Source organism: Aythya ferina (assembly GCF_964211825.1).
Source record: "Aythya ferina genome assembly, chromosome: 20".
Classification (NCBI taxonomy): Eukaryota; Metazoa; Chordata; class Aves; order Anseriformes; family Anatidae; genus Aythya; species Aythya ferina.
Window position 1 is genome coordinate 6,913,669 of NC_140318.1, and position 25,178 is coordinate 6,938,846.

At 46.0% G+C, this 25,178-nt stretch overlaps 1 protein-coding gene and 1 long non-coding RNA gene across 3 annotated transcripts in view; one reads left to right on the top strand and one right to left on the bottom strand.

Moving 5' to 3' along the window:
• CDK5RAP2 (CDK5 regulatory subunit associated protein 2) overlaps window positions 1–2,682 on the top strand; it is a 79,159-nt gene extending 76,477 nt beyond the window's left edge. Inside the window, 2 exon segments of the mRNA XM_084494259.1 lie at window positions 1,053–1,099; window positions 2,012–2,682. Of these exon segments, the coding sequence (XP_084350385.1) occupies window positions 1,053–1,099; window positions 2,012–2,071 (107 nt within the window). The 3' untranslated portion in view covers window positions 2,072–2,682.
• Window positions 2,062–24,229, bottom strand: LOC311421855. 2 transcript variants are annotated; one of them, XR_014685081.1, is made up of 3 exons: window positions 24,118–24,229; window positions 4,176–5,350; window positions 2,062–2,962 (listed from the first exon to the last, which is right to left on the bottom strand). It is a non-coding gene; the product is annotated as an uncharacterized lncRNA (long non-coding RNA). The 2 variants fall into 2 exon arrangements; XR_014685082.1 differs by lacking the exon at window positions 2,062–2,962 and having other exon boundaries at window positions 2,975–4,323; window positions 5,263–5,350.
• Window positions 24,230–25,178: the final 949 nt, after the last annotated feature.

The window sequence follows — 25,178 nt, forward strand, 5'->3', positions numbered from 1 at the left end:
ATCCGCCAAGGGTATAATTATCTCATGACAGCTATACCCTTGGAGTTGTTGGGTTCTTATTATTGTAATGAAAAATCTTTATTATGGCTAAATTGTTTATTTTTGAGACTGGAATATTAAATTGGTACTTGTGAATGGTATTTTTCAGCAGTTAGGAAGCTGACACAGATTAGAGAATCGCATATTTAACCTGACATTTCTAAATATCAGTTTTGTTTAGAAGCATCCCCTCCACCATTCACAGGTCTTGCTCTCTCCCTGCAGAGGCAAACTAGCTGAATGAAGAGAGACAAACTTGGACCCCTTCAGAAGAAGCCACTGACAAGATTTCCCCTAAGCACATATAGGTTGCTTTGTCCTTGAACTGCCGGAGGAGCAGGCTAACTTCTTTCACCATCTGTTGTCTTCCCAGCCCATCATCCCACGTAACCTCTCTGCTGCACCATTTTCCTCCCTCTCCCCCAACTTCCATTAGATCACGCACCATCTCCCCTTAAAATTAACAAAAAGTGTTCCTTTGCCTTGGATTGAGGGAATTGGGTCAGCTGGCTCAGGGGTCTGTTTGTAGCGGCGATGTTAAATGTAGTGGTGAGCTATTTGTGTTTTCACATATATCGTTCTTGTTACAGCAGAAATACTTTAAAAACACTTCCCTGGAGTTTAGATTTGAAAAACACATTATGTGGCAGCTGCAAAGCAGGGGCAGGAAATGGCATTCTGGTGCTGGTGCTGCTTCTGACCTGCCTGTGGTGCTGAGCAAGGCCTTTTGCTCTTCCCTGACTGAGTTTGCTTGTACAGCATCGCCCCTTTACCTCAGGTTTTGCAGCTGGAGGTTTGTACAGCAGCCTGAACTTCTAAACAGGGCTTGGGCTGGAGATCTGGATTTTTAAGTAAGAAAGTTGAAGTGGTGTGGAGGGGCTGCCTATAATTGCCTGGTTGCTGCTCATGTTGTAGATGTGAATTTATACTTACTTAATATTTGGTCATAAAAGCCCTGGATATGGAGAATATAGGAAAGCTCATGCAGTATGTAATCATCTTTTTGTTTCCAGTGGTTTTAACTCACGATGTCTTGAAGAAGGCCAGAGGAAACCTGGAAGTAAGTAAAATTTCTGCTTGAATTTAATTCCTTGGTACATTAGAAATACACATTGCAATGCCAGTAGTATTTGTAGAATTAGTCCAATTTGCTTTGGATTTGCAACTGGAACAATGTTAAGATCAAGTCTGGGTGGCAACAGTTCAGTGTGATAAGTATTCTGCAGTATTTGATGTTTAATTTAGAGTTTTATGACTGGCCAAGCAACCAGCTAAATCCTCTCTTTTCTGATACTTCCCCTAAACTAATATCCATATGTCCTTCATCCAATAGTTTATTTCCACCAGATCAAAGTCCAGTAAGCTGGCTACTGTCTAAGTTCACAAAAAGCATCCATATTTAAAGCTTGCGTATGTGTTAATAACCAGTGCTTCTGCTTTTTTAAACACAGACCCAATAGGCAACGCTTCTACAAACAGCTATTTGCTAATGCAGTGCATTAAATTACTTTGAGTGTTTAAGTATCCACAGTTCAGCTTTGATTTCTCCCAGAAGGTTCAGGCTTTACTCCCAGAAGGCTGTAATATACTTCCTGACTCCTAAATCCCCTCCTTCTCCTCACACCATTCCTCTCTGAATGGCTGTACATTTCCCAGCCTGCCTTTAAATTTTCCTCCTTTTCTATGAATCTCTCCTCCATTACCCTCGTCAGCAGTGCCTTCCTGAGCACTTCCTTCTGCTCTGTAGCTGTTCAGCTAAGTGGCTCTGCTACTGTCTCAGTCCTACCTGAGTTAGAGATTGGTGATATAAAAAAGTCTTTATGCTTACAGGGGTTTTATCACTTTAATTTGAAGATCTGCTGAACACAGGCACTCATATTTGCAGATCCTTCTGCAGGTATTATAGCCCAGGGATAAATTGTGTGCATTTGAAGTACTGTAAAATAGTAATAATTAATGCTTTTCTAACCAGGTCCCATCACCTGACAATCAAAAACCAGCTTCCTATACCAGCAAAAAAAGGATTCTCTGAAGGAGGAAGTTCCCATAATAAAGACAGACCTTCCTGGGATTGTTGTTTGCTTCTTTATGCCTTACTATTTATTGATGTAAAAAGGTTCATTCAGCTCCTTTAACGGAATCAGCCTTTGGAGAAAAGAAAGAAAAAATGACTAAAAAAAAAAAAAGTATTTTGGTAAATAACTTATTTAACATTTTCTGTAATGTAAAAGATGATGGTTTTTAATATTTATTACAGAAACAAGGTACTGGAGGTATTGAAGAAAAATCCTGATTTTTTTTTAAGTTGGCTTGTTTGAAATTTTATATTTGTATGTTATGCAGCTGTTTGTTGTTGTAGTCAAACAGGTCCTGAAAGAATCAAGAGCACAACCCACCTTCCAACCCGTTTCTCCACTGCTGAAATTACAGAATGTAGGTTAAAGAAAAATAGTTCTGCCAGCTGCCATCATTTTATAATAATATGTAAAACGTTCAATATTTTAAATCATTTTAATCTTACCTGGAAGATTCTTCTGGAAGCTGTTTGATTCTGAGCTTTCTCACTGCCCTGTTAAAACCTTAGACTGATGCTAGGTCTGAAAATACTACTCAAAATCAGACCATTAAATTTTAAAATACTCACCAAGCTGTTTGAGTTGTTTTGTTTGAAACGCCAGAACTCTGAACACTTAATGAACAAAGCCATCAAGGGATTGAAATCTTCATAATGGCTGGCATGGATCACTCCTTTCCTGCCCGTGACTGCGATTAATCCAGCCCTTACCAGGTGTAGTTATTGGGTGCTGCAGAAGCACTTGTCAGGGCTGAGTTCAGAGGGCGGAAACTTGCTTTCAAGGAGTCACAATCAAAAGGCAGTTTGCTGGTGACAGAAACACTGCCTTCCTCTCTTTGCTCCCCAAGTCTGTACCAAGAGAACAGAAGGTCACAGCAGGGACAAAGCCAAACAGTTTTGAAATCCATTTTTCTGCTAAAAGCGCTGAAAAATGTTTCTTAAATTTAAATTAATTTTTTTACTTTTTTTTTTCTGTCCCATGTTGATATATCAAATAGCGATGCTTTGGCCAGGCCAGAAACCACCGGAATAGAACATGCCTACTTGTGCTGCTCCTGTGCTCCCCTCGTCCTGCCCGGTGCCTTTCCAATTCCGCTCTCGATCCAAGCCCACCACGTGCAGCCTGCTCTCAGGGGCACACCAGGACCAGGGGAAAATCGGTTAGTTTAACCCTACCAAGCACATAACTGGAGGTGGTTGTTGGCTACAAAAGTAGACTTTATGTGCAATCGTGGCCCTGTTGAACTAAGTGAATTTCGCAAAGAGTGACTGATATTTTTTCAAGTTGATGATGTCCCCATTATAGAAGATGACTTGCCCTCGTCATCCAGAAAGGTGAGTGCCAGGTCTGGGAAACCTCAGCACAGGGCTGTGGTTATAGTGGGTCCTTGATATCACACTCTGGAGAACAGCCAACTGCAATAGTCTTTCACTGAAAATGAATTTGTGCTCGTTGAAACATGGCTGTGGAAGTGGCTATTACAGCCACAGGGCTGGCTGAGGGCTGTGAGCCACTGCTGAGTCTGGTACTGCAGCAGTAGCTCCCCTCTTCCCACTAAAGCTTTTGTTTGCTCCAACTGGTTTCCTAACAGTTGTTGATAATCAGATGTAGTACTCTGAATAACACATAGACAACCCTTTTATCACTTTGCTCTGAATTTCAACTTGATCCTAAAAGCCTGGAGCTGCTGCACCCTCCCTTTGGGCAGATCTGCAAGCAAAAGTGCTGAGCGATCGCCAGCCCAGCAGCCATCGCAGGGGCTGCAGGTAATCTGCTCCTCAGAACTGATGGGATGGCGGAGTCTGTCCTCCCACACAGACATTTCTCCCCACACCTACTCTGCACACGAGTTTTTATTAAAGAAAACCACCAGCACTGTGCACTTTCAGGCTACACGCATCTGTGCTTCCTGGTGTGACCTGCCTTTGTGAAGTACACAAAAATGGGCTTTCTCTGAGGTATGAAAAATGATTTAATCTGGGGTCCCAGTGCCTTCCTGCAGGTCTCATGCTCTAATAAATGTTACGTGCCTTGGAGATCCCAGCCTCAGCTGGCCCCTACCTGTGCTGGCCCGAAGCTCCGTCCCAGGTTCTGGCTGCTGAGCACTTGCACCCTCCAGTCCATCACGGGAAAGGCTCAAAACCAAAACGCTGTCTTCAGCTGACAGCAGGGGGAAGCAAACTCATTTGTCTGTATTAGAGGAAAGATGCTGGAAAAAATTGAAAAAGTTAAAAATAAACTTTGCAAATTGAAAAGGGGGGGGTGGTAAGGGAAGAGCATGCAGTCAAACTTGCTCTTCAGTCTCTTCACACATTATTGTCCTCACAGCTCACTAAAAACGTCAAGTTAATTTTACTAAGTAGCTAAATTATAGACACTCAGATGTAATCAGAATCTGCTATACATTTCAACTTTCAAAATTAATCAACCTACGTTTTTGAGTTATAACACCTGAAGGAAACAGCTGTACATCTATATATAGTGCACCCATGTCTCTTGGTCTTCTTGCAGCCTTTTTCCCCCCCACACCATCTGTACTTAAAAAATAAAAAATTAAATGTTTCCTTTTCCTGAGATGATTTGCCACTTACTTCTTAATGGTCCCTGCTGTGCCCACTCAGAGCTCTCTTTTCCTGACCCCTTCTCCCTCCCTGCCAGCTCTGATTGCTGCCTCCAGCTTGCAATGCAGCACACGTCCCCGCCTGTGCAGGGCAGGTGGGGGATAGATTCATATTGAAATTGGGTTAGTTGGGGAAAAAATTGTGGTATATCATCATGTCTTTAAAAAGAGATGATCCTATGAGATCAAAGTATTTCATCTTAATGAGAAGTGCCTCTTAAACACACACAATTTACTGGGCCAGTTTAAAAATAATTAAAGGAAAAAAGCTAACCAGATGGAGGGCTGCAGAAGACAAAGCTTATGGAGTGTTAAACTTTGTTCCCGTTAAACAAAATTAAATTTTCCTTTTAAAATAATTATGCGGGAGAAAAATAAGCAGCGTAAGCAAATGGAATTAAAGGAGGGGCTCATTTGCTTAGCGAGCTCCTGCCTGTAGTTTCACTGTACGTGCAAGGTGATTCGGAACATCGGTGAGAGCGGTTCAGGAGCAAGCATTTGGGAGCCCTGCGGGTCTGCCGTCCTCACCGGTGTCCTCGAGCCTTGCTGCTCTCTTCCCAACCCTGCAGGCAGGAAACAAGCATCCGTGGTGCTCTTCGCAGAGGTTGATGAAGGCCTGTTGAGATCAAAAAGAAAAGAAAATGCTTTTTCCTTCTCCCTCACCCCTACGATGTGCAGCCACACATGAGCAATGAATAAAGGAGCTGCTCAGTGGCACTGGGGACAGAGCAGCGTGTCGCAGATGCCCACTGCTCCCTGCCACCAATACATGGCACTGCCTGAGGCGTTGGGGCTGGGGGCTGCTGGAGAACCACGCTGCGATTGCATTCGCCAAAGAGAACGAAGAAAAGTAACAGTCAACTCGCAGGTGGTTGGTTGTATTAAAAATCAATCAATGCTAATGCAGTCGAGCGTTTAAAAACAAAAGCACCGTAAAGCTGTGAGCTATTTTAATCCAGGCAAACGTGGCTGGTCTGCTTCTGGGAGGGAGCTGGCAAGGTGTTGGGGTGGACACGACCAGGGCCATGGCACGAAGGTCCTGGGGGGGTCTGGGGCAGAGCCGAGCACCTCGCCTGGAAAAGGACCCGCACCGTCCTTGTACCCTGTGCACATCTTAAATGCTCTGGATCAAGGCAGAAAGTGCCTCCTGGCCTTGCTTTCAAATCCAACAGAAACAGCAATATGGAAAGGGAAAAAAAAGAGGGGAAAAAAAAAAAAGCTTTTTTTTTTTTTTTTTTTTTTGGGGGGGGCATTCTGTTGCCACCCAAAGCCAAAAGGCCTTGCAGGCTGATAGCCAACATGAACCCTTATATAGCAGTGGTGGTGCTCTGCAGAACGAAGCACACTGGTCTCGTTCTTGTGTCTGTAATGTGAGAAAAGCTGCATGAATAGCACAGGTACCCAAACACGCAGCACCCTGGTCTCATCCCCACCTCTGCCATCCCCACACAGCCCAAGCTCCCTGTCCAAGCCCTCCCCCAGGACACCCACCAGGAGGCAAGAGCCTGCTGTGCTGCTGCTCCCCAAAGCCATCCCAAACCTAGACCTGGGGTCATTAGCGTGAACAACATCAAGAAGATGAGATTTAGAGCCAGGACTTATTGACCTTATTTCCTTATATTGACTGTATTTACTCAAATGGAGAAAAAAGAAAAAAGAAAAAAGGAAAAAAAAAAAAGAAAAAAAAAAAGAAAAAAAGAAACCCAGCCTTAATGTGCCCTCCAGAGAGCATAATGAACCAGAAGCCACCGGTGTTACGGTTGAGGTGTCATTATCAGCGTGTTTTGTGCTTTCTGAAGTGTCTGTGCTGGCAGCATCACCTGCCCTCTGCTTGCTGTAATGCTCCAGGCACACGGAGCAGGCCCTGCTCGCTGGGCTTTGGCTTTGAGAGAAGTGCTCACGGGTGCCCTGTCCTTGGCATGCATGAGGAGGAAGTCAGGTTGCTTGCTTTGTGCCTTTTTGCAGAGGAAAGTCTCCCGAGTAGTTGCAGCAAACAGTGGGGTTGGAGGCTTCCAGATGCATCCTCTGGCTTCCCCAGGCTTCAGGGCAGCGGCTGCTGGTGATGCCAGGGAGACAAACAAGGCCTCGGGCTGCTTTAGTGTCCTGCTCCCACCTTCCTTGCCCCTCCTCGCCCTCCTCCCACACACACAACACCTGCATTTTACACGGCTCGCTCCTGTCTCCAGAGAAGCAGCACAAAACCAACAGAGTTGCAATGCATCACCGCAAACCAGCAAATCGAAAGCGATAAATAAACCAACAAATAACCTCTTCTCCTGGCTAGCTACGTGGGAAGCCTCTCCTCTAATCCCAACAACACAAAATCAGGTCCTGAGACACCGCAGCTCAGGGCTCGCTCTGGCCACCCCGAGGCTGCAGGACCAGCTGCTCAGCGCCACATCTGGTTTTGAACAGTCCCCTCTCGAGGAAAGCTCTGCAGGCCTATTTTTTGTGTGTTTATCTTGTCATTTCTTTAGGAAGATACTTGCTACAATATTTTTTTTTCCTCCCCTCCTTCCCCCCTAGCCCCATCAGAGGAATCTACTTGGGTAATTTGTTAAAGCGGGTTGCTGGGGCATGCATTATGCATGAGATGCAATCTTTATTTTTGCACTCCACTGTGTGCATTCAAAAACAGGATTGGAACCGCGTGCCCGCACGCAAAATGAACATTAGCAGCTCAAAAAAAAAAAAAAAAGGAAAGAAAATGCCCATTTATTTAAAGGAAGGAGGGAAAAAAAAAAAAAACTCAGAGCAACTAAACAGCAAAAGCAGTCCCATTTATACTCTGCTGAACAAACCAGCTCGGAGCTGCTGTGCTCAGCACGACACACGCAGCGCTGGTGGCGAAGCAAAGTTGCTCACCACGCAGTGTCACCAAACAGCCACGGAGCTCACAGCACCTCCTAGGAGAGGCACGAGCCCCCTGTCCCTCTCAGTATCTGTGCTTGCATAAATATATAGATATATATACACACACATGTGCATGTATGCGTGTTTTTGAGCTCATTCTCTCTTGCTTCAGGAGATAAATCATGCCTCTCTTATCCATTCTTTGCATGCCCTGTGCTGCAACTGCTTTCAGAGCATCTCATGTTGCTGAACCCGGACGGTCACCGTCACCAAGCCTTTGAGCCTTTTTGCCTTCTTAATCCACCTTTTCCCCTACCACACCTTTACCTTCTGCTGCCTGAAGGCCGGGTGCCCCCTCATCCCCCTGTCTGGGGGCACTGGGTGCAGACAACTTGCCATGCGGTGGGAGCTGGTGACACCGAAATGTCACTGGACTGAGGATGTGAGCTGCTGAGCACAGTGTCAAAAGCCCGCGGGTTAAATTCACAAACCAGAACCACACAAAAAAAGGTGCAGAAAATTCATAGGCCAGCAAAAGAGCCCTCTCCCTGCCAGATTTCATGCTTGGAGGTCCCCTGATATTATTTAAGAGCAGTGAAATGCATTCCTCGCCTTAAAGCCCTTTTAAAACGCCACTGCAGCGCTGACATCCTCCTGCCAGCCTCCACTGCCCTGCAGCCCCCCGTTGCCCATCACCTCCCCTGCACAGGGCCACAGTGGTGGGCAGGGGTTGGCTCCAGCCCCCCCAAGAGCTCCCTCCTGCTCCACCATCCGCAGCAGCCTGAGACGGCTCCAGGGGAGAAAATGAAGGACAAGCAAGCCCGTCAGTGCCCAGGTGAGCACAAGGAATGGAAAAGCATCAGAAAGTGGCCACCAAGGAGGAATAAGGGGGAGAAACATGTTACAGGATGAATAAGAGAGAAAGGGGCCACGTGGAGAGGGAAAAGGAACAGTGGATAAAATGGGAACCAAGATATAAGGCCAATTATTTTTGATTCCTTGGCTTAAGGGCTAATTTATTATGGCAGTAAATCACACTTAAGACAGGTAATGCAGCGGCCAGAGCCCAGACATTATTTAGACAGAGCAATCATGGTATTAATGCTCAGAAAAGTGGAAAATTTAACGGCCTGCAGGCCACCTCTCGCTCTTTATGGCTTCCCCTCTGCCTGGCACGCTGCTGCCACCCCGGCGAGGGAAGGGGGCCCAAAGCTGCAGTCATACTGGGGTCAGACTGGAAGGGGCAGGAGAAATGGGGACGAAACAGCCAAAATCTGGGTGGATATCCACTTTCTTAGAAGACGTGAATGCTGCCCTGCGTCTGTCCCCTGGGCATGCAGGGGAAGGGGCGATATGAGCGCTTCAGCCGTGATCTCTGGGGTGGACACCGGCTGCACAACGAGGAGGGGCTGAGCCTTTCATCCCACCACCACATCTCATATAGGGAAAACCAGCAGGCAGGGGGCCCTGTGCTCAGCTCTGAGCCCTGCTGGCCCTCGAGGCAGCAAGACATGTTGGCAGCCTTGAAAAATGATGTCAAAGATGTGAAAAAACAACCTGCTTCGCCTCAAGTCAGAGCAAATTATGCATTCTCCAGCAGTCACGTAATGAGAAGTTAAATAACTCCGTTGTGGGCCGGTCCTGCTGTGAACAGGAGAGGCGAGTTCTCCGCTTCCCCCGAGCACGATTTGAGCCCCTTTGCTTGTGATTCCCCCCCAGCATTACTTCTGCTGTGGAATCCACCTCGTGATCCCAAAGCACTGCTTGGCGAAAAGACACAACAGCCTGCTCTGACAGCCCGATATTAAACTTGCAGGTCCCACTGCCCTTCCTGTATCCTCCTGCCCTCAAAGCACAAACAAAATGGGAGAAAAAGGCCGCACCATCACACCCACCCGTACCAACACTGCCCACGGATACACAGCGGGGCTCTGCAGTCTCCATCAGTGCTCCTTTTGCCTAATGTCCCTGGCAGGATATTTTTGTGTGGTTGGGAATAAATTGAAGCAATGTGTTTACTCATATCCCATAAAAGCACAATAAACTTATCTCCAGACACTGCATTTAAGAAAAGCTTTGATTTTTAAAAGTTACTTTGTTCTGAAACTCCTCCAGGCAGAAAAGATAATAAAAAATAGCCACTGGTGGTTAAGGGGGAAAAAAAAGATAATCATGTGGTTATAATTTCACTCAACAGCCTATCCCTAACAGAGAACCACACAAAGTACACATGTGGGATAATACATTAAAATATCTTGGAGAAAGCTGTTAATTTATAACAGTGGTAAATAAGGGTTGATGGGGACAGCAGAGGCATTTTAGAGTGCGGTGCGTGTTACCGAGTCCACCAGATGTCACATTGGCACTTAAAAGCCTTAGGTGGTTTGAAATGCAGTACAGATTGTCTCGCATTTGATCTTCTAAACCTGTCTCCATCCATCATCGTCAACAACTGTCAAGATAAGAGGGGACAAGTTTTGATTGGAGCCTGATTATTTTTTGTTGGTGCAGAGGCAGAGATGTATATGGTCCTGAGAGCTGACATTTCTACCTCTTCTACTGGAAAAATGTGACTTTAAGCAGAAACAGGGCTAGCTTCCACTCCAAAACCAATTTGTTTGATGGAATTCACCCTGCAGAACAGGAAGGAGATTTGCATTTATGTCCGCTTGAATGCAGGCTTGCATGCACACGGTTCTTGATTGTTTTTAGTTACACCTGATGCTAATGCAGAGAGAAAGATCGATATGCAGTCAGTTGGCCTGGTAACCTCCACAAACGGCGCAGAATTTACACCAAGCCTCGGCACGGGGAAACTCGGAAGCATCATGAAAGTTTCATGCAGCCGGAGCAGCCCTGTAACAACCCACTCTCTGCAGCCCCTCAAGGTCTCTGGCATTGCTGATTTCCCTCTGGGCTCACAGCTCGGGAGCAGTTTTGCAGCTCTGGCCTGCGTCTCCCAGCAGTGCCCTGCCTGCTGACGTGGCCTCCAGACACCTCCACGCTGTCCTATGTGGAGAAGTCACTCCTGGAGCTCTCTTGCCCAAGTACATGGGACATATCGACCCATATAACCCACCCCACTGCTCCTCCACCAGAGGCCACAGCCTTCAGGCCTCCTTCCCCCCCAGGGCATCATCCACCTGCGTGACAGTGACAGGATCTGGCCCTATAAACCCTACAACCTGGTGCCAATGAAAGGTTTTATTAGCATGAGGTCACGCTGTGATTGCACCAAGTCCCAGCACCACTTACACCACACTATTAACCAGCCTACATATGCCACGTCACCCTTCTGTAAAATACTTCATAAAGTGTTTAAATTTTTCTGTCTCCTTTCTCCCCTTGGCTGTAAAAGCAGTCTGGGTCTAACAACCGAGGGCTCTAACAGGGCTGCTGGGAGAAGGAAAATACTGTCACTATTTCACTTTGGCCATGGCCTTAAAATCATCTTTAGCTGCAAAAGCATGAAATGGAGTAAAATTAAGCACTGGGATCACCTGTATAAAAATATTCATTCTGAAATGATCCTGTAGCTCCTCGTAAGCCCAACAGTGAATTCTGGATTCACTGCTTGTGGCTGGTGTTTGGATAAGCCTTCAATTTCACCAGTTTCATGGGGGATGTTCCAGGTGAACCTGGGGTTTAAGTCTACTTTCATGGAAGACCCCACAGGACCAGCTCAAACGTGTGTATCTAGAAACAGGGGGACTCATCCCCAGTAGGAAGGGGAACTATCTGCAAAACACCAGGGAAGCAGACCAAAAAAAAAATAATACAGCCCAATGCTGAGACACACACAACCCAGCTGACCCTTTCCCACAGTTCATCAGATGAGCACCTAAGTTTTTGAGAATCTAGGAACGAAGAACCCCGAACACAGCCTGTGGTCCGTCACTACAATCTGTCTTCTTCCTGGGGGTTAATAAAGCAATTACCTTTAAGACAAACCACGCTCACTTAGCAAAAACCTTAGCCAAGATGCTTGTGTGATGTCACAGGGAAAGACGAGCGTGCCATCGCTCCAAGTCTCTCTGAAAGTGGAAACATCAGGAGGCAGGCAATGGGACACAGCCCCCCCAGGAAACATCAGAGACCTGCATGGGCATGGCTCAGCCTGTGGCTGAGGTTCTGCTGAGGAAAACAGACAGACAGACAGACACGGTGTGCAGCCACCAGCTGGAACTGGGCACCGCCTGCACGTCCAGCCTGGGTGTCCTGCCTCGGGCTTCCCCCTTTCGCACCCTCCCTGCTCTGTCGCACCTGAAGCTGAGCTGTCCCTTTCCCAAATCACCAGTTTTAAAACATTTCCTTTTCCTAACCTTGGACTACCACTCCTAGCATGCTGCTGTAACCAGCTTTTCTCCACCCTGCTTCAGGAACTGACACACTTGAGAGAGCGGAGAAATTAAGCTGTGTGTTGCCTCCTGCACCGACACTCAGGTTCTTATTCACACAGACTTAAAAAAAAGGGAAAAACAAAACAAACCAAACAAAAAACAAAACACAAAGAAGTCATCAGGATCTCTCTTTGCTCAGAAAACTGTATTGCATTAACTCTGGCATAAGGCACAACATGAACCAAAAGAAAGAGAAACTCACACCACTGGAAAACAGAGGCAGAGTAAATTAGCATAGCCAGTGCGCGAAGTGAGCAGAGGATCTTGGCTCACACGAAATGATCCTGATGGGAGGAACAGTCAATCCCTCCTCTGAGCCACAAATAAAAGCACGTGGCTGAGGGGCCACGTGAATTTGGTAGCAGAGATAAGAAGGAGCCAAACCGCAGCGAGCATCGCTGCCCGGCGATTGATGAGCTGCTCTACTTGGGGCTGGGGTACGTGCGTTGCACTCAGAAAATGCAAGTGGTTGAGAGCGCCCTGACAGCAAACCCCCATGAATGGGCAGCAAAAGGAAAGCTGGGAAATGAGGAGATTGTGATAATCCCAGTACACAACGGCAAAATGTTGGTTTCTGCTCTGCAGAGGGGAGATCAAGGAGGGGAACTGAGCAGGACACATCCAGAGCCACTGTGACGACAGCTCCAACAAGCTGGGATGGGGGAAGCTGAACCATGGAGGGAATTTCAGCATCTGCCGGGTGCCAAAACCCCCAGGTGTATGAACAAGCATGACCAAGTGGTAAACCAGGGCAACTGGTAAGGACCTGGCTGTGCCACACTCACAGCCCTGCCTTTCCTGATGGTACCAGCATAGAGGGGGACAGTGCTCACCCCAGCACAGGGCTGAGAGTTGTTCAGCACCGCAGGGGCATTGCTGAGGCCTCTGGACACAGCCAACAGCTGCCTGCTGGGCAGTGGGTGGGTGTTGAAGCCAGGACCCCAGGCAGGTCTCAGTCCCCCCACACCAGACCAGTGACTGGTGGGCTCCAACCAACATCTGCCATGCAAAATGCTTCTAGTTTTCCTCAGTGGGATCCCCCAGATTGAAAGCACCACCCCAGCAGCACTGACTCTGATGAAGGATCACCTCCCTGCACCAAGCTGCTAGATCTGATGGAAGTGTTGCAAGTGGCTGGGAAATGGCCCTTCCCATGTAGATATTCTGGGATCTGATGAATGGCTGGGTTTGTGGGGCTGTGCTCTCCCGCCAGCTGGGGCATGAATATTGTCTCTCTCTGCAGTGTGCCCCTTTCCACAAGCACTGATGGGATATAAAAATATGCAATGTTTATAGGTACACAGTAAGTGAAGGATGGAGGCTGGGAGAGGGAGGCGTGAGGTGGCAAGATTCTCCTTGCCTGTGTGCAGGATCCTACTGTTGAATAACATCGGCACTAAGGCTAGGTGCCAGTTTGCAGAAATGCACTGGAATTCATTTGTGTGTATTAATGAAAGCATCATATTTGGGACATTTCTGTCAAATTGGGTTGAAATCCAGAAAAGCAATTAAGACATGCACATATATGTGGAGACTGATCACAGCAACCTGTTTCTTACAGCCAGATGTCTTTAGAAGATGTTAAAAAAAAAATAATACCCAAGGTGTATTGCAGAGCACAGCTTCCCTGTCAAGGACTTCTCTTCACATGCAGCACTCGGGGCTTGTAGTGCTGCAATGAAATTCTGCACAAGAGGGAAATTTCAGCAGAAGGAGGAACAAAAGGCTGCAAATCCCTGAAAGACACTTGCAGCCTCAGCAGTCCTCGTGGGAGCCCTGTCAGAGGACAGCCAGGAAGCAGGACTGGCACACAAGGCAAATAGCACGGTTGCCAGTGGTCCACGTAGGCAGAGGTGATTAAGTGACACGAGGCACGGATCTCTCCAGCTGGAGGTATTTTAAACACATACAAAATAATGTCAGAATCATAGGACTGCAATCTTTAAATTATATTCAAAAAAGATGCTCAAAGCATATATCATTGAATTATGAACAGCTTTGGCAGCTTTATTGATGATGTTGAATCTGGTTGACAGATGCATTTACACTGCATAAGCATTTGAGATGCTAGAGTAATTGCTTATTAGTCTTGTTGTGAGGCAAAACACCAGATTGAAATAAATAGGAGCTCATGAACACAGAATTTTGCTGCCTCTTTGATTATTTTTTCAAGCTAACCATCTGCTAAGCATCTGGGATTCTTAGAATCCAAGATCCATACCACACACAGGTGGGAATTAAAAAATACAAATAGAAGGAGCTTAAGAACCCAAACAAACTATAACATAAAATTGTCCAAAGTGACTCAGGACTTTCTTCCCTGACTTGCATACCGATGTAGGAAGCCCAGATTTTACAGGACAGGGTCTGCCCTACATGGGGAGGGGAGGCACAGCCAAACAGCTCCATCAGCTTCATCGCACCAGTGCTCTGCAACACATGCCAGGGGCAAAAAGGATGAGCCAGGTACCCCAGGGTGGGGCATGGAAGGGCTGCAGGGAAGCAGCAGAGCAGACACTTGGCAGCTGTGGTCTCCACAGGGGATATGTTAAAAAAAAAATTCTGAGTCACCAGGAAAACTTCCAGGATCTCTAGGGCTGCTTTTGCACGAATTTTGGCAGGCACTGTGATATTTCAGGTTACATCTCTGTCTCTTGCTAATATGTTTTTAAACCTTTACCAAATTTCATTTGTGTTTGGCAGGAGAAAAAAAAATCAAAATGCCCATAGAGAGAGCTGCGTGTGCCTACACACCACCCACGATGCAGACCCAGCCCGTGGTACCAGCTGCCCTCCTGCCATCTCCAAATGTCACAGACACACCCTGCCTTGTCCTTGCCAGGGATGGCCACCCAGCAGAGGATGAGATGGGCCAGGGGGCCAAGCACTTGCCCTTCACAGCCTTTTGTGCCTGGTCTGAAGACCCCAGGATAGAAGCACTTGGCACATAGGGAGCCCCAGTCTCAGCTGAGTTGGGGTAAGCACTACAATAAGAAAAAAAAAATACCACTCAGGAGTCTAAAACTCATACAGGACAAATTCAGGAGTCAGGGTAAAGCTTGCCATGCAGTTTATTGCAGCCTATGGGATAGCAGCTTTGATAAGAACGTAAAATTGATATTTGAATTTCCCCCAGCTGCCAGTGCACTTGATGCTGAGAACATGAGTTAATAAAAACAGCCAGTTAACGGAACTGTCAAACTCTGGCAAATACCCATAAAGCAAATGTTCTTTTTAAAAAAGCAAATTAGACATGCATTTTTCTCCATGAAATAGTGCAATTAGAGAAGCTTTATAACTAATATTTGTTTTTGGTTCTAAAATATTAAGGATCTTTCCTAAACATAGCGCAGTGAAGGGTTTCAATTAATCCACTTTGAACACACATGTTCAGGTGTTTAAAAGGAAAAAGAAGAAAGAATGATTTGTGCATCATGATCTGTCATCTCCAAAAAGCTGTAAACAGTATCTTAGAGAGCAGAGTTTGTGTGACAAATTTGAGATTAGGCGGATTCCGATCTAAAAATTAAATTGCTTATCAGAGAAATAATATTAGAGTAAAATAAATTAGAATCTCTACTGAAGACTCTAAAAGTAATTTTTAAAATTAATTAGAATCAAAAAGATGGATCTCAAAGGATAGGACAACTCTAATTTAGACAGACGGTAATTAATTCCTTATTTCAGAAATTCATTAACAGGCTGTAAGAGCAATTCATTCCTTTGCTGGAGTTCGACTCTAGAGAGAGATTCATCTGGAAGTGGGAAACGTGAGCTTCCCTGCGGGCAGCAGGGCAGTGGCCTCCTGATATGGGGCATATTTGGGGCAGCAGCTCACTAAGGTGGGGCCTGGTGATTATTTTTTTTTTTATTAAATTTTATAGTTGGGTGGGGACCGCGAGCACAAAGGCTCAGCTGAACCCTGGCAAATTGGGAAAATAAATCATAGAATCATAGAATCTCCTGAGTTGGAAGGGACCCTTAAGGATCATCAAGTCCGACTCTTGACACCGCACAGGTCTACCCAAAAGTTCAGACCATGTGCCTAAGTTCACAGTCCAATCTCTTCTTAAATTCAGACAGGCTCGGTGCAGTGACCACTTCCCTGGGGAGCCTGTTCCAGTGTGCAACCACCCTCTCTGTGAAGAACCCCCTCCTGACGTCCAGCCTAAATTTCCCCTGCCTCAGCTTAACCCCGTTCCCGCGGGTCCTGTCACTAGTGTTAATGGAGAAAAGGTCTCCTGCCTCTTGATAACCCCTTACGAGGAAGTTGTAGACTGTGATGAGGTCTCCCCTCAGCCTCCTCTTCTCCAGGCTGAACAGGCCCAGTGACCTCAGCCGTTCCTCGTACGTCTTCCCCTCAAGGCCTTTCACCATCTTCGTAGCCCTCCTCTGGACACTTTCCAACAGTTTCATGTCCTTTTTATACTGTGGTGCCCAGAACTGCACACAGTACTCGAGGTGAGGCCGCACCAGCGCAGAGTAGAGCGGGACAATCACCTCCCTTGACCTACTAGCGATGCCGTGCTTGATGCACCCCAGGATACGATTGGCCCTGAAGTACAGAATTCAATCTTCGGCTTCAGGAAAGCATTTCCTTGTGTGATGGAGCCTTTCCGAAGGAGGAAGCAGGAGCAGGACCCAGGCACCATCCTCACCTTCAGCCAGCACAAGAAAGCCTGCAGAGATTTCCCATTTCCCTTCCCCATGTGCATCTCATTAAAATGATTTGAGAAGAGTGCCAACACTGCTCTTGTTCCTGGAGAACAGCAATACAGGATGCTCACCTGCTGTGCCCTCAGCTGGGGTGGCAGATGTCCCCCCTGCACCAGCCTGCTGACAGGTGAGCACAGATCCCACTGCAGGATCAGGCCCTGGCACTGGGACCAAGAACCTAGAGATCTGGAGGGGATTTAGGGTCAAACTCTAGCACGCAGCAACACAGAATGAAGCTTAGAGTGGACAAGCTTGCAGCATCTCTGCTCCTCCCTAAAACCAACAGGCACATCTAAAAATAAACAACCCCCCGCAATTCACAGAGCAATATCCAGGAAGAAAACAGCTTGGGCACCTCGATAGACTTAGTGCAGGAGTTTCGGCCACTGATAAATAAATGTGCTGTCAGCCTGGTCTGCTGCCAGCCCCAGGAGCAGCTCCACGACTGCCACTGCACTCCGTGATACTTCAGAGAGGCCAAAGCACAGCGCTGGTCCCTGCCAGAAGCCGTGCTCCGCTCCTTGTCATCTGGATCCCTTTGATAACCAGTTGGGCTTGGAGCTTATCCTCCGAGCTGGAAGCCGTGTTGAGGGGAGGATAAGCAAGGCAGGAATCCGTTCCCTGTACCCAACTGGAGAGAAGCCCAAAGCTCAACCCTTATCTGAGAAGACCTGCACTCCTGAGCTGGATGCGAGTCTCACGTCCACAGCGGGGTGAGCGGGAGAGCCCCAAGCAGGGATTTAACCCCCAGCCCCAGCCCCTCAGGGGAGGGTGGCCACAGGCTGCACTGCACCAGCAGGTACACGCAGCAGTCCCAGGCTGTGCTGGCTCCTTGGCCCTACTGCAACAGGAAGATTTAACTGGACATGTCTCTGGGGAAGGCGCTCAGTGACCCATGGTGCATGGACAGATGGCTTCACTCAGGCACAGGGGAACAGAGCTGGAAATACAATAGGATTAGCTTTGACTTACAGTCCCCCGTTCCTACCAGGAGGAACAGCTTTCAGAGAGGAGGATGTAGAATCACAGCATCATTTAGGTTGGAAAAGACCTCTGAGATCACCAAGCCCAACATCTCATGTGGCTGTGGGACTTCAGCATCTGGGACCAAAAAGGAGCTATGCAGCATGCCCTCTCTAGTAAAGCATGCTGAGTACAGGATCCCACAGTTTGTTCACACCTCTCTGCCACACACTTAAGGATGATTTTCCTCCAACCCCTATGTCTCTTTTAAGCCCTGTGGGGAAACACAGGGCTTAAAAGTTGGCAGGACAGCCAGCACCAGAGAAGTTCAAGACATTGCATTCAACACAGCATGGGTGATGATACAGAAGTCACCCCTCCGCCAGTCCAGCTGCTGCAGAAAGCCATTTATATCTAAAACACCATGCCAGCAGTAGAACCAAACATATTTTAAGCAACACTTGCACTGCAGATTTAATATTAGCTACATTTGGCTATTACCTTGCCCACCCAGCCCTGCAGACACCCCAGCACCTGATGCAGTGAGCACTGTCAAGGTGCATGGTGGCACTCTTCTCCTCCTGCCACCTGCTTCACTCCATTTTCTTCAAGTCAAGCACTTGAACATGGTGCTGCGGGCAGCTGCCTTTACAGTTCAGTGAATCAAGTGCTCTGCACCCTGCTGCAATCTCTCTCTCATTTACTCTGTGACAAATGCCTGGAAATTGTTTAGTTTTATGTCACCGTAAGCCAAGGATATTAAATTTACATCAAGCCAACAAGAGCATAGCTAAGGAAATGAGATGTTACCTCCAGACTGAGGAAGGGGCAGACATCTCTCTGAATACATAGGGTGAGTCTGGATTTCTGCTTTTCCTCATCACCATCTCCCAGACTGAGGGCAAACAGCTTGATTTTGCCTTTGAGAAGAGACCTCATGGTCTGGACAGAGCCAGAGGGATGATGCTGCAGATGTCTCTATTTCAAATCTCTCTCAAACCCTGTGTGCCCCAAGTTCAGAGGTGCTGTTCCCTGGCCAGCGCTGCATCACATTCACCATCACCAAAGGCACAATTGTCAAAAAACTAAAACCATCAAAACTCACAGAACTGTCATCTCATTTGCTTTCTGTCAGCTGTGGCTGTCTGAGTGTCTCCAGGAGGTCTCCCATCCATAGCCAGTAGGAAAACCCAGACCTGTCCAAGCACAGAGAGCTGCAGACAGCCACACACTCTCCACCACATACAGACAGGGCTGGTGCTGCAACTCAGTAGCCCCTCTACTCCTTCTGCAAATCCTCAGGTAGCTGTTAAATTGTCTCCCCACCATCAGGAGGCCCCTGGATCTGTCTCGATACCAAAGAACACTTTCATTTCAGTATAAGCTTCTTATCTCACCGAAGAGCATGCTCAATGTCTCTTATCCTGTTACCAAATACGAAGAACTCCTATTCTTCCACCTAATTTTTTTTGTGTTTACAGCTTTGTTACCAAGCTATCTCCCTCCCACTCACCTTCCCCTGATTGTTGATAAACATGGAAATCCATTCCCCCTCCTAGCATGGGGAGCAGGGGATCTTTTATCCTCCTCCTGATAAACAGCAATAAGCTTCTTATCCTCTTACCAATAACCGAGAGCATTGCAAATCCTGTATCAGACACACTAGGGTTAGGGTTTGTTTGCATTACGTGAAGAGATTTCGTAAAGAGGCAAATAAAAGGCATATCATTTTGTTCTTTTATCTGAAACTTCCTTCTAGGAGGGAAGGCAGAGTTGTTTAGAAGTAGATTTAATTGGGTATTATTCAGTATCAGGTTGAGGCAAGTTCTCCAGTCTCCCACAAAGAACTTCTGCACTAATTTGTTCTTATTCGTGGATGAAAGGTCATTGTGCTGACTAGGAAGTTAAGTAAACAAAATTAGCATCTGATTTAAGAGACTTCTTATTCCCTCTGGTGTAAATTAGTGTAAAAATTAGCAAGACACTCAGTTGCTGCTGTTTTCTGCATTTGAAATGCATCAGTTCCTTGAATTTAATGGTGTGAAAGCTTATTATTTCTTTATTTATGCAATTGCATACATATGGGTGGTGAGCTGGAAGGGACCAAGTGTGTCAGCTTCAAAAGCAAAAGTCATTCAAGGTTAATAAGAGCAGGACCGAAGAGCTCACAGCAGTACTGACACCTGGATGCTGAAAGAGCAACAATTCTGTGCTCATAGAGGGGAAAATACTTTAAAAATGCAACACGGACTGTAGCCATGAAACTCAGTGCCACACAATAACCCAGGGGCAAAGCGAATCCACCTTTACTGTAAAGGAGAACAGGATGCCTTGTTCAAAAGGTTAGGCTATTTTTATTATAAAATTGAAATAAAGAAATGTTCTTAGATGTTCATATCACATTCAAGTCATTCCAAGTTCTTTCAAGAGATTAAAAAAGCAACTATTACCTTGGATTAAGGTAGAAGATTCCAGAAACATGATCCTGATAAGTTGCTCATTAAAAGCTTCAGACTTCTAAATCACCTATTAATGATTATTGCTGCCAATTCTAATAAGCTACCTGGCAACATTTCACTTCAATGTCATTGCAGCTTTCCATGAATGCAGTATAAAGTTACATTCTTCATGGAAAGAAAACAACAGGGACAAAGGGATGAAAAATGAGGCCACATTAGTAGGTGCAAGTAACTTCAGATAAGGAAGGTGACAGAGGGTTTTTTTTTTTTTTGTAATAAATGCTGGGAAAAAAATCCTTCTGAAGAGGATCTGGTTAGCAGGGAATGAGCACCTGAGCCTGGGTCTCTCCCAGCACAGGTTTTCTTCTTTGTTGGTTTGAAGGTTCTTCCCAGCACATCACATATTGTACTTCAGCAGTGGATAAGAGGCATGAAGGTACCTAATAAATTGGTATGTTGGAAAGCAGGTCTAGATTTTTATTTTTTGAATGCCTCTGGCACAAGCCTTCAGTGACTACTCTGTAGCAAAGCAAGGAGCAGTACTTTTTGCCCTCCCAAAGCCATTGGACTTGCACCATATTTACAGGACCTCTCAAGATACTCTTGCCAGATACAAGAAGCACCCCTCCTCCCACCCAGAAATCTACCTGAAGTGACCCAAAAAAAGCAGGACTGATTGCAGATATTGCAAAAACTTGTTGGGGGGTTGCCACTGCCATCCACCTGCACCCAATCCTCCTTGCACTGACCCCCCAGAAAAGCATCTCCCCTCAGAGTTGTGTGATGCTGCCTGGCAGCAGTACTGAACAGGGATGCTCTGGGCTGGTCAGAGCCATAAGCTTCCCCAGGGACAAGCCTTACACAAAGGGAGAAAAAGCAGCTGCCCCCAAAGGAACCTGACCTCAGACATTCTCCTTGAGGTGGGGCTACACTCACCTCCAATGAGGTCCTCCTACAGCAGTAATTTTAATCTTGCATGCTACTAATTTTGATGTTGATTTTCTACTACACAGTTCAAACATATTTCCACTTTAATTGGTAAAACTCAGTCCCCAGACCCCAAAGAGAGGTGCAACATTTTCAACCAAGCTCATCATTTCGAGTCTGCAACTGCTTGTTAAACCAAAAAGATGTGGAACTGAGAGCAATATGTTAAAGTTAATAACATGAATATTAATTCCCTGAAGAATTATGGAATATATCTGTTCTACCAACTAAGCAAAGGTAACATTCCTCCATCCCTGTAAGAGAAATACAGGCACCGGAGTAATGGTTTGCATTTCTTACAGACTCAAGTTTAAAACGTGAGCAGAAATACTGCTTTCCTGGCTATGAAGAGAGCAGCTACTGCAATGACCATGGCCTGGAGGGCCAGAGCTGCAGTGAACAGCTCCAGGTGGGCTTGCAAGTGGTCAGTGCTCAAAGGCTGAGGTACCAGCCAAGCAGGACAGGAGAGGTCTCTCAAATAAGCATAAACAAAAAATAATGGAATAAGATATGAAGAGCAGGGAACATAGCATGCATTCAAGGACAAGTATTTTAAGTTAACACCCTGCTGAAAGCTGACCGGCTTTACTCACCACACTGGGCTCAGCATCTTTGGTCTTCAGAAGTTTGGGATTGTATTTCACAGCAACCTTGGTTTGGGCACCTTTTCTCTCAGCTGCAATCCAGGTGACCAGAAGGCACACAAAAGGAACAATTTAGATTTCCAGTCCCAGCTCCTACTTTGCCCAAAAAGTCCACAGGTAAAAGACACAGTCGGGGAGCAGGAGTCCAACTGACAGACCAGCAGCAGTCTGAGAGTCTCCAACCAGATCCTTTGTACAATAAACCTGGATTCCTTCCTCAACTTCAGATGCTGAATCTCCCTGCTGAGCCACACCATGAACTTTTATATGGAGGGAGGGAACTTTTATAGCAAGGGAGACCTCATGGCGGCCTGCAGCTCCCTCACGAGGGGAGTGGAGGGGCAGGCGCTGAGCTCTGCTCTATGGGGACAGCGACAGGACCTGAGGGAACGGCATGGAGCTGGGACGGGGAGGGTCAGGGTGTGTGTTAAGGAAAGGTTCTTAACTGAGAGGGTGGTTGGGTGCTGGAACAGGCTTCCCAGAGCAGCGGTCACAACCCCAAGCCTACTGGAGTTCAGGAAATACTTGGACAATGCCCTCAGATTCAGGGTGGTCCTGTGTGGAGCCAGGAGTTGGACTCAGTGATCCTTGTGTCCCTTCCAGCTCAGGATATTCTATGATTCTAGAGTTCCCTGGAAACACCAAGGCTCCAAATGAAGGTATTTGAGCACTTTTATACATAGGTGAAGAGCATGTCTTCCTGTACAGCATCCCACAGCCAGAATCAAGCAACTCATTTCAAGCGCTAGAAGGTTCAGATTATGAACTAACCTAAATTTGTCTTCTCTCAGCAAAAGCAGTGAACTCAACTGTCTCTGTAGTAGCTGGAATATTTTCCTAGCTGCCCAGGTGATGCTTGGATCTAGCAACCCCTCTCATAACGGTCTGCCCTTGATCCCACCAGCCCTCATCCAGGACTTCTTGTCACAGCCATGGTCCTCACTACCTTGTTTTTCTTTACAGTTCATCAGACAAAAGCAGTGTTAGAGGAGAGGACAACAGTTCAAAGCCTGTTGTTAAAGGGACACATTACAAGAAGTTCAGTAAACCTTGCAGAGAAGATAGTTTGCAACTGCTGTGGCCACAGTATATTTGAAAAAGAGAGATTAAAACAACAGCAAAAAAAAAAAAAAAAATTGATCAGAAGAGCAATTAAGCATATGTTGGGTACAAGCTAGTAAACACATAAACAACAACAATTGCCAGTTAACCACAGGCGAGAACTTTCTACAAGCCACAGGTACTGGGCACAAATTGGCAATAATCAGGTTTAATGGGTTTGGTTTACAGTCTCACTGGTTTGCATGTTTTATTATTTTCTGCAGTATTAGACAGTAAAATAAAATCTCTCCAAACTTGCAAATCTGTCAGGGTGGAAGAGTCCCAGATGTTACAAGAGTCATATGCTATAGAGACCCCAAGGGACTGGGAATTTTTGTTCCATTACAACGCTGAGGCTTCAGGCAGAGTGTGAAGAGTGCAATAACAATGATGGAATTCAGATCCAAAACAGACATGGTAACTAATGAAAGTGATTAAGTCCAAGGGAAATAAACTCCAGCTTTTATTTCCTTTCACATACCTGAAAACCCTTTGCACTGGAGAAAAGCAAGAATTACCAAACAGAATGATATTTAAAACACAGTGACATTATTTTTGGTATAAAAGTTGAAGCTCCACTTTCCTTCAATAAGAAATAGAAGCAAATGAAACTCATTTGGAAAGGAGCACAGCTCTTTTAGCTCAGACTCTGAAAGAGGCTGCAGAGCCCAAGACAAGCTCCAGCCAGGACCTCTGGGGCAGCTGCACGCATTTGCAGCTTTTCTCCAAGCTCACATGGAAACAAGACAGTGCTACACTTTCCATTCCCAAGGAGGAACAAAATCTCATTCCACTTTCCCAGCACGTAGCTGGGCTGCTTTCCAGAGAGGCAAGGTTACAGGTACCTCAATGCACCCCAATGCCTGCAGCACAAGGAGCTTAGCATTCTGTGTAATCAAAGCTTGGAAGACACACCGTAAGAATCAATACAACAGAAAGTTATTATTGTAAGACATTCCTATAGCACAACAAGTTTAGCTTGTACTCCACAATCAAGGATCAGAAACCTCTATCTGACCCAGAGAGACTTTAGTCAATATAGGGCAGAGCACACAATCAAGACAGAATACTGGTGGAGGAGCAGTGGGGAGAGGGACTGAAAAGAAAAGAGGAAGGACCAGGTATTCATCAGAAGCTAGCTTAAGAACCCTCAAATGATTTAACTCTTTTCTCAGTATCCCTTGCAGAGCTTTGCTAATTAAGCACCTATGACTACTTCAACTTTCTGATGAGGAAACTGAGAATGATGCCATGACTTACCATTTCCATGAACTGAGGCCAGGTTTCAGATAGGTCCTTGCTCCAGGCCAACTGCAGCACTCACAAAATGGAGGAAAAATACCCAAAGCAACCCCACAGAGCCCCCTCTCTCACCACAGATCAACTCCCTTCCACCTCCCCTCCAAATGTTTTGCCCTTTGCCTCCTGATTGGTCCCCAGGCCCTCACACAGCAGTGAGTAGGGAATGAATTAATTACATCCTCCTTAAAGACTCCTGATTAACATTTCCATCACATGCTAACAAGACACTTCCTGGCTTCAATCTGCTTTTCTTCATTACAGCTTTCTGAAGACAAACTTTATATGTTTATGAGAAGCATTAAATGCACAATCATCTAACTGCGATTTATAGTCGTCCTCTCTCTGTGAAGTTTGTCTAAAGACTCAGTGTATTATGGCATGAAATCTGGAATGGGCTCCTTAGATTTAGATCTCCATCCACAGTTTTGTCTGAGGCCCCTTTGGAGGATTTCATCACAATAAAAATACAGCAGCCAAACCCAGAGACATCGATTTATTCAGCCTGCAGAAAATGGAGGGGAATGTCCACCTCAAAAAATAGCATCAAATAGCAAAAATATTGCACAGTGATGCCTCCAGGATTTCGAGCAGAAGCATGGGGCAATCTAACCCTAACTCCAACAGAGAGAGATTACTGGGGAAAAAAGCTCAGATTGGCAACTGGGGCATTGTGAAAAAAAAAAAAAAAAAAGAGAAAAAAAAAAAAAGAGAGAGAGAGAAGTAAACAAAGCATACTGAGTAATAGATGGAAAGATGCAAACAGAGGCAGGCACCTGGGATATTTCTTACATTTAATGTGAGAGAAAGGTTCCAAAGCTTGAATAAAATGACTTGACTCCTATCAAGGGTTTTGCAGTTATACTGACTGTAATGCTTATTAGCCTTTGTATTTAGCACATACATTCAGCATCTAGAGTCTCACTCCAATACATATTACAATAAATACACAAGAAGCTTACTGTAATAAATACAGCACCACTGCAAATGAAATAGTAATTAGGAACATAATTCAGACAGAT